Source organism: Echeneis naucrates, chromosome 10 (genome assembly GCF_900963305.1).
Source record: "Echeneis naucrates chromosome 10, fEcheNa1.1, whole genome shotgun sequence".
Taxonomy (NCBI): domain Eukaryota; kingdom Metazoa; phylum Chordata; class Actinopteri; order Carangiformes; family Echeneidae; genus Echeneis; species Echeneis naucrates.
This window is the reverse complement of record NC_042520.1, coordinates 18,476,666-18,490,746: the sequence shown is the minus strand read 5'-3', so window position 1 is coordinate 18,490,746 and position 14,081 is coordinate 18,476,666. Positions and strand designations below refer to the sequence as shown.

The following is a 14,081-nucleotide window of genomic DNA, read 5'->3' as shown; positions in this document are numbered from 1 at the left end:
CTGGACAGGTCACCAGTCCATCACAGGGCCAACACACAGAGACAGACAGAGACCAACAACCACTCACACTCACACTCACACTCAGACCTACAGACAGTTTAGAGTCGCCAGTTAACCCAAACATGATGTCTTTGGACGCTGGGAGGAAACCCACGCAGGCACGGGGAGAAGATGCAAACCTGCGACCTTCACATTGTGGGGCAACAGCGTTAACCACCATCCCATCGTGCTGCCCGCTCTCCACAATAGTGAAAATAAAGCAATCGAAGAGCAAACACAAAAACAAGATGCAGGATTTCACACTGTGTTTGGACTTCAATGCAAAGAGCCTCTTTTTACACTGCTTAACTGCAATCATGTACATTTCATCAGCAAATGAACTATTTCTTTTTCACAACAGTTAGTATTAACACAAAATAGGGAAGTTGGCTCTGCAGCCACAGCCAAAAAATTTAAATAAGCTATGTTGTAGTTATCTAAGCTCTAATTGAATGCATGCTACTGTAGTGTAAATAAAAGCAAGTCTGTGCTTTCTGTCTTATCTGGTACCTTGATGTCTCATCTTTTGCGTTTCTGTCAAACTTGTTCATGGTAGAGCTCTGTCTGGGTTTGTAGCAAATGATAACAGGTGTCATTTGTTCATTTTTGCAGTGCCTCATTTTGCAATGCAAAGTGGTAAAGACAGTTGGCCCAGCTCTTAAAAACCACTAACTGCCAGGCTCTGAGGTTGGCGTCTAAACATGAGACCCCCTCCGCCCCCAACCAGCCGCTTTCTCACCTCTGCTTACTTCTGTTTCTTCTGAGACCCCTGAACCATCATGATGTGAAACTTGTGAGCAGGAGAAACCAAAAGCTGTTTAAAAAAATCTAAAAAAAAAAAACAAACAAAAAAAAAAAAAAAAACCTTTTTTTTTTGTGAGTGTTAATTTTAGAAGGACACACAAGACAGATACTCAGAGGACACAAGGATAGAAGTGGTGATGAGCACAATAGCAGAAGTTATGGTGTCAAATATTCTTGTAAACCACACCCCTTCACTCACAGGAAGCACAGTGTGTCTGAAAGCCTTAGTAGAGCAGAGAGACACAGAAGGAAAGAGAGGCAGACGGAGACACTGACAGACCGCAGAGAGAAATCAAGAGGGAATAACGTTATGAAAGAAAAAAATAGGAGATATTGTTGACCAAGAAAGTGGGGAAGAGGCAAAGGGCGGTACTGAGACGCTGAGCAGTGTTAGAGGAGAAGGGGAGGGGGCAGGAGGGATATGGCATGCGCGCTGACTGATGCTTCACCCTTCTGCTTTTGGATGCAAAGCAGCTTCGAGTTTGAAGACAGAGGTGAGATACTGTAATGTCAATCTTGTCAATCTTGTCAAATTGTGAAAAGCAGAGAGCCTGATTTTTAGCGTGAGAGGCTGAATGTTTTCAGAGTGGAGTCATGCCTCTGATGTTACTCCAGTGTGTGGAATGTCTGTAATGTAGTGCGTTTGTGTGTGTGCGTGTGTGTGTGTGTGTGTGTGTGTGTGTGTGTGTGTGTGTGTAAGTAAGTACCATGGTGTCTGTGTGTTTCCTTTATGTGCTCATGTAAGAGTTCAGTAAATGTGATGAGAGGGGGTGGGTTGTGGCATGCTTTGTGCGTTGGAGCAGCACATGTGGAGGGACCTGGGTGTCCACCGCCAACGTTTGGGGCGCTGATACATCACACCAGATGGAAAAACTGTTACAAGCGAACAACCCACAGAAAGATGAATCACAATGGATAAAATAATGTCTTTCCATTGGCGAGATCTCAGGAATAACACTGCTGAACTATTAGTGAGGTGGTACAACTCTTTTCTTAAATTTCATACAACTCAAACCCCCATCAACCAAACGTCAACATGACACGACAACTTTCTACATGACTTCTGTTACAGTATAATGACAACTGGGCATCACAGACGGACTGGTTTTGATAGATCAAGATTGCCCATCCACTGTACATTTACTGTCAAGCAATAAGGAGGAAATGAGAGTCCAACAGTGATTGGTCTTCATTGAAAAAATCCCTTGAAGTCACGCAGAAGGCCTCGACTATACATGAACAAGTGATAGCAAAGAGAACAGAGGCACACCAGAAAATCCAGTTGGGTCCAATGTGAATGAAGCTAAAGGGAAGACTGGGGCTCCTTTGGGAGCTCAGTCTAAGCACTGAAGTAGGAGAAAAGGCTTTCAGACAGCAGAGGCAGAGACCCAAGAGCTGCAGAGGAGGCTTTATATCACTCAAAGCAGCCCTGTACTTCATCCAAGTCCCTTCTCTACTCATCCAAGATCCTCTGCTCATTAATGACCTCGCTGGGAAAGTACATTTACTTTTAGTTTTGTACTTTCCACATTTCTGAAATGTAGTACTTTGTGCAACATGCTATTAATATCACAACCATATGTACTTTTGCTATTCTAGTTTCACAAAAATATTTAATGAACTACAATGCACTGATAGATAAAAACCTGTCCCAAAAATACAATCCATCTGAGGCCCTTTGCCACGTGTCATGTGTCAGTGTTCTTTGAGTTTCCCCTGAGCACCCCCCCCCCCCAACTCAAAACTCAACATGATGGATGAAATCATGATTTTAAGTCCTAAAACCTTTCTGTTAAAACAAAACAATGAAAACTTCAGTGCCTCCTGTTACTCTGCTGCTCTATCATAGGTTAAATTAATTTAGATGGGTCAAATGGCTTCCTCTTCCCACGTCTGCTCAAGCATTGTGGGGGTACCACGCCTACAAGCTTGGAATTTTGGTTCTAGGTATGAATTGCATTGGTTTCTATTTCCATTTGCAACTACGCTAATCAGAGCCTACCTCAGTTTTTCTGATATTAGTTTCATTGTGCTGCACTCAATTTCTGGAGCAGAACAACACCCTTCACCACAAAAGGGGTCGTTCCTCATGTCTAAGCAGATGCTATGAATGTGGAGTGGGCAATGTCTGCTCTGTTAAGTGTACACCCTCTGTGACTTGCAAACCACACGAGTTTCAACAGGGCCTTGCTTCCAGTCATCACACTGGCTTATTGTAGGCCTCTTGCAGGTAGAGATGCTACACTATGAACACTATGTGGGAGATTAAAGCAACAGCTTCTCTGTGGGTTTGCATATTTACTGTAAATGCAACTGCAACAAGCTACCACCTCACACAAACAGCTCTTTTTATGATATTTGTAGGTAAAGACATGGCGCAACAAGCTAAGGCCATAGCTGACAAGTTAAGAGTTTCTTTGCTTTTTTGTGATATATAAAAAAGGGTTCTGTCTCCAAGCCAGCATGCAAAACATACATGAAACATGAAAGCTAATTATCATCCTGCTTACTATCTCAGCATTTATGTAGTGCAGTGCAGGCCAGGAGGCCAGTTTGTCACGGTTCAAAGTTCTTTCTAGCCTTTTTTTAGGGGGACTGTGGGTGGAAACCCGCCCAAATTTGATATGAAATGACAACACTTCAATCAGACTATCTCCTCTGCTTTGTGTCTTCTGGATACAACTTAACATATTAAATATATATATTAAATATCCTTAATCTGCCTGACCTTTCTTGCACATGACAGGATCCCATGTTCTTTGGATTGAGCTGAACCACGGACTACTTACCAGCACTGGACAAAAACTTCAACTACTCTAAAAAAAAAAAAAACAATTACAAATTAAAAACCCTTTTCCTGAATGAGGATGCTGCAGGGACCAGGTCCATAGTGACATGGGTCACAGCACTAACTACTCATCATAATGGACAACATGGATGTTCTAATAAACCCATCAACAGACTATAAGCAGCTTTCCTGATACAAGCTTCCTGTTTGTTCACAAGGCAGCTTGTCTGAACAGTTAACATTGGACACTTCTTGGCTTAAGATGAACATTACGAACCAGAGCTGTCAAACCAGTGAAGCTCTTCGAACGTACCAGCACTATGTGTATGCAGTGGTGTACAGTGTGATTTTAGCGCCTGGCCTGCTGGGTAATGTGCTGGCGATCTGGGTGTTCAAGATCTACATCAAGGAAACCAAGAAGGCCGTGGTGTTCATGATGAACCTGGCTGTGGCCGACCTCCTGCAGGTAAAAATCTGCACATTTCTAATCTAATTTGATTCTATTTTTTATTCAAATGATTTTACTCAAATAAATTAATTCTCTGCCACTTTACCGTTTCTGGGTTGCGGAGAGTTCTGGAGCTAATGCCAGCTCACATTTAGCGAGGGCAGGGTACATCCTACACAACACACAGAGACAGACAGAGGCCAACAACCACTCACACTCAGACTTACAGACAATTTAGAGTCACCAGTCAACCTAACCATGCATGTCTTTGGACGGTGGGAGGAAAAACCCATGCAGGCACAGGGAGAACATGCAAACCTGCGACCTTCACTCTGCACAGAAAGGCTCCTGGCCCTGGAACTGGACCCATCACTTTCTTGTTGTGCCGCAACAGCACTAACCACTATGCCGCCATGCTGCCCTAGTAAAAATACAGTGTTGTGCAAGACAAGTAAAAGAAATATTTCATCAGCTACGGATTTTTGAAAACTAAACAGCAATTGTAACCTATGCAAAAGTTTGTGCATTGTTCCACTTGTCAAAGGCCTCAGGACTTTAGAGTGGAGCATGATTATTAGGTGATGAATTAAGATAGACAGGGATGTAGTTTTAACGTGCAAAGCTGAATAAAAGGAACTGTGCAAATTGAAATGAGAATGCAGAACAAAACAATGCTCAGGTAAAAATACACATCTGCTGGCCAGGAAGGTGAAGCTAAACCCCACAATGACTGTAGATCAGCTGCAGGATGGGTGAAGCTCAGAGGTGACGCAGAGACGGTGCGCGAAATTCATCAGAAGAAAACCTTACCTTTAACCACAGCAGTCAACAACACCCAATATGCAACACTCAACATCAGAAGCACTTCTGCTAGCAAGTGCAATCTTAATGTTGATCTGTCTCCTCTCATCTCCTCTGTCATCATGCATTTGTTAACAATGAACCAACAAATGTGACACACTTTGCTCCACTAGAGTTAAATCATTATCTTTAGCATTTAATCCTGATGTAACTGTGAAAAAAAGAGACACAACATTGATCTTCCAGGACAGCACAACATTTACATGAACCCTTTTCTTTTTATTTGTCAGACATTAACAGCATACCAAGCTGTTAGTCACATCTCGGCCAATTTATTCAGAAAAATTACAATTCAATATAAACATATAATCAATATATACTCAGCTAAAATACTATTATAAGTAATGAATAAAAAATTTGGCAATAGTCAATATTTCATCCTAAAATATTATGTATGGCACCAATTTACACAAAGATGAGGATTTTAAAAGATTGGTTGTGTATATACTGTGTGAATGGCCAACAGAGCAGTGAATATTAAGCAAATCGTTTCCTCTCTCAAGTATCAAGACGTAACTGAAATTGTCCATGACAAGTTTGGGGAGTTGTAGGTGACAGGGTCATCTGACATAAAGTAAAAACAAACAACATTCCTCACTGTTGAGAGCCTGTGAAAAAATATCTTCTGACATTTAGTCAAAGCTAATATTGGTTCCCTATTCCACTGAATCAGAATTTAAAAAAGGTGGATGATTGCTTTTAAAAGCGTTTTTAATCAGAATTGTTGGTTAATCATTTTGCTTTTTGTTGATGACTTGTTCACTGAATGTTCAGAACTGCGCTGCTGGTTATTCAAATATAAAAAGGTTTTCTCCTCTTTTTTCATCTCTGCCCTCCCCAGGTCCTCTCTCTGCCTCTGCGGATCTACTATTACCTGAACAACTCCTGGCCCTTCGGAAATTTTCTTTGCATGATTTGCTTTTATCTCAAGTATGTCAACATGTATGCATCCATCTATTTCCTGGTATGCGTCAGCATGCGTCGCTGTGAGCTCATCATGAGACCCTTGAGGTACAGCTCCTCCAGGAAAAAGAGGGACATGTTTACCTGTGCTGCTGGCTGGCTGGTTGTCTGCCTGGGCTGCCTGCCCTTCCCTCTGCTGAGAAGCAATTCCAAACAGTACAGCAACAGTACAAACACCTCAGTGTGTTTCTCCGAGCTGCCCATGAGGGACATTAGTACTCAAGGTGCCTTGGCTCTCCTCATCATAGCCGAGCTAGTGGGCTTCATCATCCCCCTCATCCTGGTCTTAGCCTGCACATTTTTAACGGCTGGGAGCCTTAAGGACCAGACAGTGGGGACCATTCATGACCAAGGGGAGAAGAAGAGGGCGTTAAGGATGGTGCTAAGCTGTGCTGTGGTCTTCTTATTGTGCTTTGCTCCTTACCATGCCACTATGCCTCTGGACTTCTTGGTCAAGGCCAATGCTCTCAGCAGCTGTGCCCTCAGGGACCTGATTCTGCGATGTCATCCAGTCACGCTCTGCCTGGCCAGCCTGAACTGCACCCTGGACCCGCTCATGTACTATTTCACAACTGATGAATTCTGGAGACGGCTGAGCAAACCAGAGATACCAGAAAGCATCAATTTCAGCAGGAGACTGTCCTGCATAACAGGAGATGAGGAAGAGAATGACTAGACTACTGTTCAAGCTCTCCTGTTGAAGGGCCGACAGTTTAATCTGAACCACTAAAGCCTGATACACATTTTATGCATTCCTACAAACTACAAAAATATCATTTACATGCAAGCCTGAATGTAAATCTATAGGAGGGAGTTAAAATGTGAATTTATTTTTTAATAAAAAGTTGTGTATATTGTTTCTAAATTTTGCACAGCCCTGCTGAAGAGTGAGCTGTTTGCCATCTGTGCCAACATCTCGAATGATAGAAACAGCAAATACAGGAAAACCACTATTCCAGCCACATTTGAGGACTTAATGTGGGTTTATAATATTACAGCTTGCAGAGGAAGATAAAAGGATCAGTGTTGCTTTCAACAAAGTGCTGGTTTCAATGGTGCAAGAAAAAAAAGCAAACAATCAAAACATTTAGTAGGCAGAGAAATGCCACTTTATTTAACAACAAAGTGAAGTTAAGTTCAGTAGCTGCACACAACAGTTTTTTTTATCTAACCTTCTAGTAGTATTCAGTTAAAAAGCTGAGACAGAAACATTTTTACAAGCATACTTCCTGTCTGATTGTCCCCCTGTGCAGACTTTGTAGTGGAAACCTCTGAAAATGATTTGAAATGGTTAAAATATGTTTTCTGGCAAACTTTTTCGTTAGGACATTTAAAATCAAATAAAATATGTATGTAGGTAATTTGTTCCTGTGACAGCTATACATAGTGTTGGTCAAAGTGTTGGATGCATTTTTTGTTGTCTCAGTAAAGTTAATTCCATGTCACAGGAAATTTTGCAAATAAGAATTGTAAAAATGTTGTGAAATTTCTTTTTAACTTATTCACTCCTTCAGATCATCAACATCCTTCAAGTTTACTATCACAAATGAGGTTTTTACACAAACACAAACACTGGTGATATAGGGTGTTGGCCTGTTCAACATCAGGTTTACATGAAATCGTCACACACCAGAACAGCAGAGGTGTCTGGCAGCAGCAGGAAATATCTACAAAGTAGTGACATCTGTGGGATTCTGCATCTCGGCTACTGTCCATTAAAAAAAAGACGCGTTGTAATGAACATGTTAGAGATGCACTGTAAGTGTTCAGTACCAAAACTTTCAGCGTGACTGGTGCTATAAAACACTAACATCAAATCTGCTCTATAAACCCCATAAAGAGAGGGAACAGTAGGCTGACACACAAGTCCGATAAGAATGACTTCTCAGCATCACAAGAATATTCAGTAGAATGACAACTCTCATCTGGAGGTGACACAGTAACAATGATAAGATAAGTTTGTGGGGACCAAAAAAAAAAAGAAAACTTATACTGTCAATTAGCAGGCTGACATCGGTTAGCAATATGAGACCAGCTAGTGAGTACTTGAGCAAGATAGCTGATATACAGGATCAGGTGGATATAGCTGGGGAGAAAGGTTAGACTACAACGCTGTAACTTAAATTCACTCATCACTGGGGTTAAAGCAGGGGAGGCAAAAACTGGGGTTAGCATTTTATACAAAAGTAACTTTCTGCTGAAAGTTGTTCCCTCCTGAGCCCCCTCCCATCATCTCTCTCACTCACACTCACTCACTCTCTCTGACCCATGCTCACGCTTTCCCATCAAGCCTTGCAGATCTGGGTCTCTGTCACAAACTTGTTCTCAAAGTGGTGGATGGTGAAACACTCCTCTGCAGAGCGCTTCTGGATGCCTCCACCTGACAGACGCAGATACACAAACATTGAAGACATCAAACAGTGTTTCATGGTGAGCTGTGAATTTGAAAGATGAAAGCGGTGTTTATTTTATAGGAGAGGGGAGGTGGGAGTAGAATAAGGTGTTTGTTATATTTAGACAAAATGTTAAATATCATGAAGTCCAAAGTTAGGTTTTTATTGAATTGTAGCTGCTCCCATATCAGTGTTGTCCTCATTGGTAACTTCCCTGGTAAAATGCACATCATAACCTTGAGGTTGTCATTAGTCGTAGCCATAGTAGCAGCTGTGATTTTTATTCAGCTGATCTGATTTAATACATCACTTTTTAATCTGTTGTAATTCACATTGGAGGAGTACCTCGACAAATGAAACCACTTTTAAAATGCTGTCAAGTTTTGTTTTGTTTCGGATATATATATTTTTAATTTTGATATAAGCTACATCAGCATTCATGAGTCAACTGCTGTCAGCTAAAATGTCCTGCAGAGCCTCTCTGCTTCCATAAATGTGTAAAAAAAAACCCCCAAAAAAACAAAACAAAACTGAAAAATGTTCTGGCACACATCCTTTTCAAACACGACAAAATGTCAGCTGTTTTGGGTGTGCACCCCATCCATACCTGGCAGGCTGGAACGGCGCTGCATCCTGTACGTTTCCTTTCCATCACACAGCCGCCGGATGTAGAAGCCCAGAGGTTTTATGTCATCGATACGCTCAGTCACCACCAGATCTTCATGCACCAGATAGCTGCGGTAAAAGCCAGACTGGCACAAGCGGAATAGATTGCAAAGTTGTTTTATTACAGTTCTAAACAAACTTCCTTAATTTCCTCAAAAAGTAAGCAGCTCTGGGGACACGCCTACAGTATTAATGAGTCATTGCCACACTTCTGCATTTTGTTAAAGTTAGTGAAATGCTTACACCTCAGTAAAAAAAAAATATATATATATCTCTGTACCAACATACAGGCAGAACTGACCGCTTTTTTAACTTCCAATCATGTACATAATTGGAAGAAAAAAGGAAAAAAAACAACCAAATGGGTTAAATGTTGCTCAGCACTGTCCAATATGGCCACCCAAATTCAATTAATTTGATTATCTAAGTCGTTGGTTTAAGATGATTCGAAAGGCCTGCATCAAACCAGTCAGTGACACTGTCCTCTCCTGCCATTTTTCCAGTTTTCCCCTTCATTATTAGCCACACTAGTGTTGGCCACTCCACCAGTCTGCAGTTCTCTTTTTTAATTAAATATTGTCGAAAGCATTGGACTGATTTGCACTTCAGTCACCCTTAAGTAACCACTGCACTAAACAAATGTCTGTCTGCTAACATGCCAAACTAAAGTTGATTATGGGGTATATAATACCTAAAAACCACTGTCACATTATGCCGACTGTAGCCTTTACCTTTAAACTGTGTGTGGATAAGAGTTCACCGGTTCAGATCTACAATGGCTGTAGACGCTTCTCTGCTATGTCTCACTTCCTGAGTACAGGGCTGCTAATTCTGGGCCAGCAAGAGTATGCGCTATGTCCACACTGGAAGTGCCAAAACAACTTATATAGTCATATATATATATGCCAAAATATATAGTATGGAGTATGGAGTTTAAATCTGAGTGCCATTCATGCAAATATTATTCTTCAACGAAAGAATGATAGAAAGGACGGGAACATCTACTTAGTACTGGAAACAAATGTATTGTGAGAGGTGGTGAATAATTGCTTGATGCTTTACAATCATAAATACTTGACAATTTGCTGTTTGTGTAAATTTATGTTCTACTGATACCCATCTCATATCACATCTAGAGCTGGACCCATTCTGTGAAGCTGGATTACTCTGAGGTGTGCAGATTAATTTCAATTACACATGACTAAACGTCTTTGATCTTGAGAGATGGCACACTTCAGCTATAGTTCTTCTATCATCCGTGCTTGCTGGGTTTCTTATATTAGTCCGCAGATTGTATTACCACCCTAAGGACACAAGTTGATCTACTGACCATCAGCTGTGAGAAAAGGTCGATGAGGTCCTGAGGAGGGAGTACCACCGAGGTGTTCAGAGGAATCACAAAGCAGGTCTTCAGAGTCAGGTCCAGATATGCCGTCAGCTTCTACTCAACATAAACACAAATCAGGATTTAAACCACATTAACAGGCGTGTGTATTGTATGTTAGGTATTCTCTGTTTGACTTTGGATCCTCACCCTGTTGAAGTCATGGAGGATGTAAGCAGGGTCTCCGGGTCTGAAGTGAGGAGGGGGGACGCTGATGACCGCCATGCTGTCAGAAATCTCCACTTCCTCCTCCACCCGTGGCAGGTAATACGGCTGGCTCTCTCCTCCAGCTCCAGTTGATACGTCATTGAACTGCATTGCGCCATGATATAGCCTCTACAGAAGACGTGCCAGAATTAGAGCAGATTGCATCACTTTGAAAGCTTTAAAGACAAATTAAATTCAAAGCCTTATATTGTTCCAGCATGTCCCCCCCCCCCCCCTTTTTTTTAACTGCCTCTGGTTTTGTTTTTTTTCCACGTTCATCTGCTTTGTATTTATAGCTTCTAGATATGAGCTTGAGCCACTGTCAGAAAAACACCTTTGTGGTATCACACTTCAGCACGTTATATCAAGTGTAGATAGCGGAAAAGAACAAAATGTGTTGGCATCATGTTATTGTCAAACTGCGAAAGTTCTTTTTTGACTCAGCAACCACATGCACTAAAATCGATGCAGCCACTGGTTTTCCTGCAACCTGTGTACTGTTGGGTAATTGAGAGTTTGAGTAACTGAGAGCACCAGCCTTACCACAGAAACAACATACATGGCAGCTTGTGGCTGCCTGGGGGAGCCAAAGCACTAGGTGGGTTTAATTTGGAGCCATTGCAGTGGTTAGCTGACAGTAACAACAGTTCAGCAGTATATAAGAAGGTCAAAAAAAGTAGTGCTGAAGAAATCGCGATGCCTTCTAATTCATTTTCTGTAATGTGCAGTGTTGTAATCAATATATTGTTTAAATGGCAAAAAAAAAACCCAAAACAACCCACAACTGAATCTTCTTACAATTTTACAATTTGGAAGGATGTGGGGGGGAAAAAAAAAAAAAAAAAAAAATCAATGAGGGCAAAAAGATTTTAATTTCAGCTAGGAGGTGTTTATGCACTGCATGAATAGTTTAATGCCTCTTTAATGCCGCTTTTGTCTTTGCTTCATTTGTTTGCAACGTAGCAAAATTCAAATAGGTGAGGTCTGCAAATTCTGAGGACGGAAGGAGGGAAGAAGGCAGGAGGGCCAAAGGGCCTGAGTCAGCATTTATTTGTTTCCCTCCAAAGCATGACAGCCCCCTCAGCAGTCAAAAACAGCCTCAATAATTCTGTCCAAATTCAGACAGCCACCTCCCATCCTCTTTATCACCCTGCATGTCTCTGTCACAGTGATATTTTCTCTTCATTGGACGGTGCAGATAGGGACAGGGGAAACAGAATCAGCCACGATCACAGCTCCTGTACATGATGTTTATTTTAACCACCAGGACAAACAATTACTCCAACCTGCTGCTGCAATGCATTCAATGGAAAAATCTGGCATATAAATAGGAAGGAGTGTTCATCTCAGCAGATTCAGATGGTGAGTGAAATACACCAACATTTGGCCTTTTGTATTGTAAAGCAAATTTCAATGAAATGAGATTTCGCTGTTTACACACGTCATTTATTTAATCTGGCTGCGGTTTATCTTCAAGCATAAAGCCTGCAACACCAGAGTCCCTTCAGGTCAACATTGTGCTCTTAATACTAATAAAAACAAACAATAGGCGCATACACACACACACACTCATTTACCTTTGGGGTGAAATATCGATAGAGACATGCTCCCCCCACGATGAGCCCGCTGAGGATGAAGGCGATGCCCAGCAGGGTGAGCAGGCAGCGACCTGTGGAGCCCTCGGAACCCACTGGGGCAGAGGCCAGCTCAGGGTCCTACACACACACACACACACACACACACACACACACAGAAAATGGTGAGCTGCTTTACACACAATAACTGTAATATTGCATGCAGTGGAAGTCAACAATCAGCCTGGAGCTCGGACTATAATCCCCTTGAGCTTTAGGCCTCTGCAGGACAGCTGCTCCTGATGGGCGGTCCTTCACTGCAGCATCAGGTGCAATCTGATGTCCTGTGTGATTTACCCAAATCATGGCAAGCTTATTTCTATCTGCGACACGTTTGCATGCACAAAGCCTCCATGTGATGAAGTCCGGATGGGGTCCGCGGCGGCAACTAGCCGTCTGCGGCCGGTGCCCGGGCCTGTAGCTACCGCACACCGGGCTCAGGCTGCAGCCCGAGGCAGCTCACCTTCACGGCGGCAGCCGGCACATCTTTGCCCAGCGCTTTCTGCGCCAGAGCCGAGTTGAAGGCGATCTTGACCATGTCGGCGTGGAGCAGTTTGTCGTGCGAACGGAAGAAATGTGCGTGGATGTGTGCGGGGCGAGCGGCGCGTCTCCTCCGCGGCTCCGCGCTGTGACGCAGTTTGCAGCCTCGGCTGAGCGCAGCTTCCGGCGGCCGGAGGGGATTAAGCTCTCATCCCAGACCGAGGCGGCAGCGGCTTCACCCCGCTCGCTCCTGGCCTTGTTATAAGGGCTGTTATTGTCGGTCTGACGGTGACCGCTAAAACCATTTATTGCCTCTTTTACTGTCCTCGTCCTTGTCTCACACATAAATTATGTTTATTTGGCGCCATCTAGCGCCCGCCGGGGGAGCTCTCCCCCCCGCCCCCCTCCCACGCACACAGATCAAAACCTTTCCTGCTAGAGGAAGTGGACTTTGATAAAACCGTGTTCATGCATCTGCTCATCTCTGTGGTGACATGAACATGACCCGATCTTTGCCCTGAATGCAGTGTAATGAAAATAAAAAGTATTTTTTTATTTTATTATTGCGTCTGTGAATATTTCACTGTAAATATATCCCCTCCTACATACTGAGTACTACATGCCAGCTTGTCTGCCCACTCACACTGACACACACAGTCCACAGCCCGCACTGCACTGTGTGGAAGTAGGTCAGTTTCAAGCCTCTCTCCCTCTCTGGTGTGTGGTGGCCCACTGCTTCCACTCTCCTGACTCAGGGTTGTTCATATGAGTAAATAAACACATACTGCTGCACCAGCGCTCTAACTCCATGCAGCTCTGTGGCATCTGTCCATCCCTCTGCACTGCAACTGTACCACATGCATCCCCCAGTCTCACAAACACACATACACTCACGCACACTCTCGGCCAGGCTATGATATTTCCTCTGTTAAACAGACAGATTGGACCGGTAATCACCTCTGAAAGGTACATAAACAGAGCAGCTGATTTCTGTACCTAACCCTCCCTCCACACACCCTCCAACACTGACTCTCCCCGAAAACCCTAAGTGGTCCTGAAGGCTTGTTTATGGGCTCGTCTTACGCTGCGTTTGATCTGAGAGCTTGCCCACACATGCATGCGTGGACACACACGCACATACACAGTACATGAGCCAGCATTAGCAGTAATAGCTGAGATGATAAACAGAAGACTTAGATTTAATCCTGGGGGGCTTCTCGGCATCACACACAAGAGAGAAGGAGGAAAAAAGGCACGAGAGGCGACCACACTCGGAGGGAAACACGGGAAGTTTGGGGGAAGAAGCGTGGACGCAGGTGGGGGTGAACTGTAATGATTCAGCGGGGGAGAGTAAGTGACGACTGGGAAAAACACAGAGAGGGAGTTACGAGGAGAGGCAGAGCAATCTGCAGTG

At 43.2% G+C, this 14,081-nt stretch overlaps 2 protein-coding genes across 2 annotated transcripts; one reads left to right on the top strand and one right to left on the bottom strand.

Annotated features, from left to right (window-relative positions):
- Nucleotides 1–986: 986 nt before the first annotated feature.
- gpr174 (G protein-coupled receptor 174) lies at nt 987–7,812 on the top strand. Its single transcript, XM_029512370.1, has 3 exons — nt 987–1,337; nt 3,590–4,097; nt 5,782–7,812. The coding sequence occupies exons 2-3, from the start codon at nt 3,894–3,896 to the stop codon at nt 6,577–6,579; spliced, it is 1,002 nt and encodes a 333-aa protein (XP_029368230.1). The 5' UTR covers nt 987–1,337; nt 3,590–3,893; the 3' UTR covers nt 6,580–7,812.
- Nucleotides 6,973–13,004, bottom strand: LOC115049822 (integral membrane protein 2A). The gene is made up of 6 exons (XM_029512371.1): nt 12,651–13,004; nt 12,131–12,268; nt 10,497–10,682; nt 10,293–10,403; nt 8,904–9,048; nt 6,973–8,283 (listed from the first exon to the last, which is right to left on the bottom strand). Exons 1-6 carry the CDS (start codon nt 12,723–12,725, stop codon nt 8,189–8,191), a joined length of 750 nt encoding a protein of 249 aa, XP_029368231.1. The 5' UTR covers nt 12,726–13,004; the 3' UTR covers nt 6,973–8,188.
- Between the last annotated feature and the right edge of the window lie 1,077 nt (nt 13,005–14,081).

Bases quoted from the DNA above. Each gene is read 5' to 3' on its own strand.
- gpr174 (XM_029512370.1), top strand. From the start codon at position 3,894: ATGAACATTACGAACCAGAGCTGTCAAACCAGTGAAGCTCTTCGAACG. The intron at 4,098-5,781 runs GTAAAAATCTGC...TGCCCTCCCCAG, and splicing joins CTGTGGCCGACCTCCTGCAG to GTCCTCTCTCTGCCTCTGCG.
- LOC115049822 (XM_029512371.1), bottom strand. From the start codon at position 12,725: ATGGTCAAGATCGCCTTCAACTCGGCTCTGGCGCAGAAAGCGCTGGGC. The intron at 10,404-10,496 runs GTGAGGATCCAA...TATGTTGAGTAG, and splicing joins TCCTCCATGACTTCAACAGG to AAGCTGACGGCATATCTGGA. The intron at 8,284-8,903 runs GTATGGATGGGG...TGCGTCTGTCAG, and splicing joins GCGCCGTTCCAGCCTGCCAG to GTGGAGGCATCCAGAAGCGC.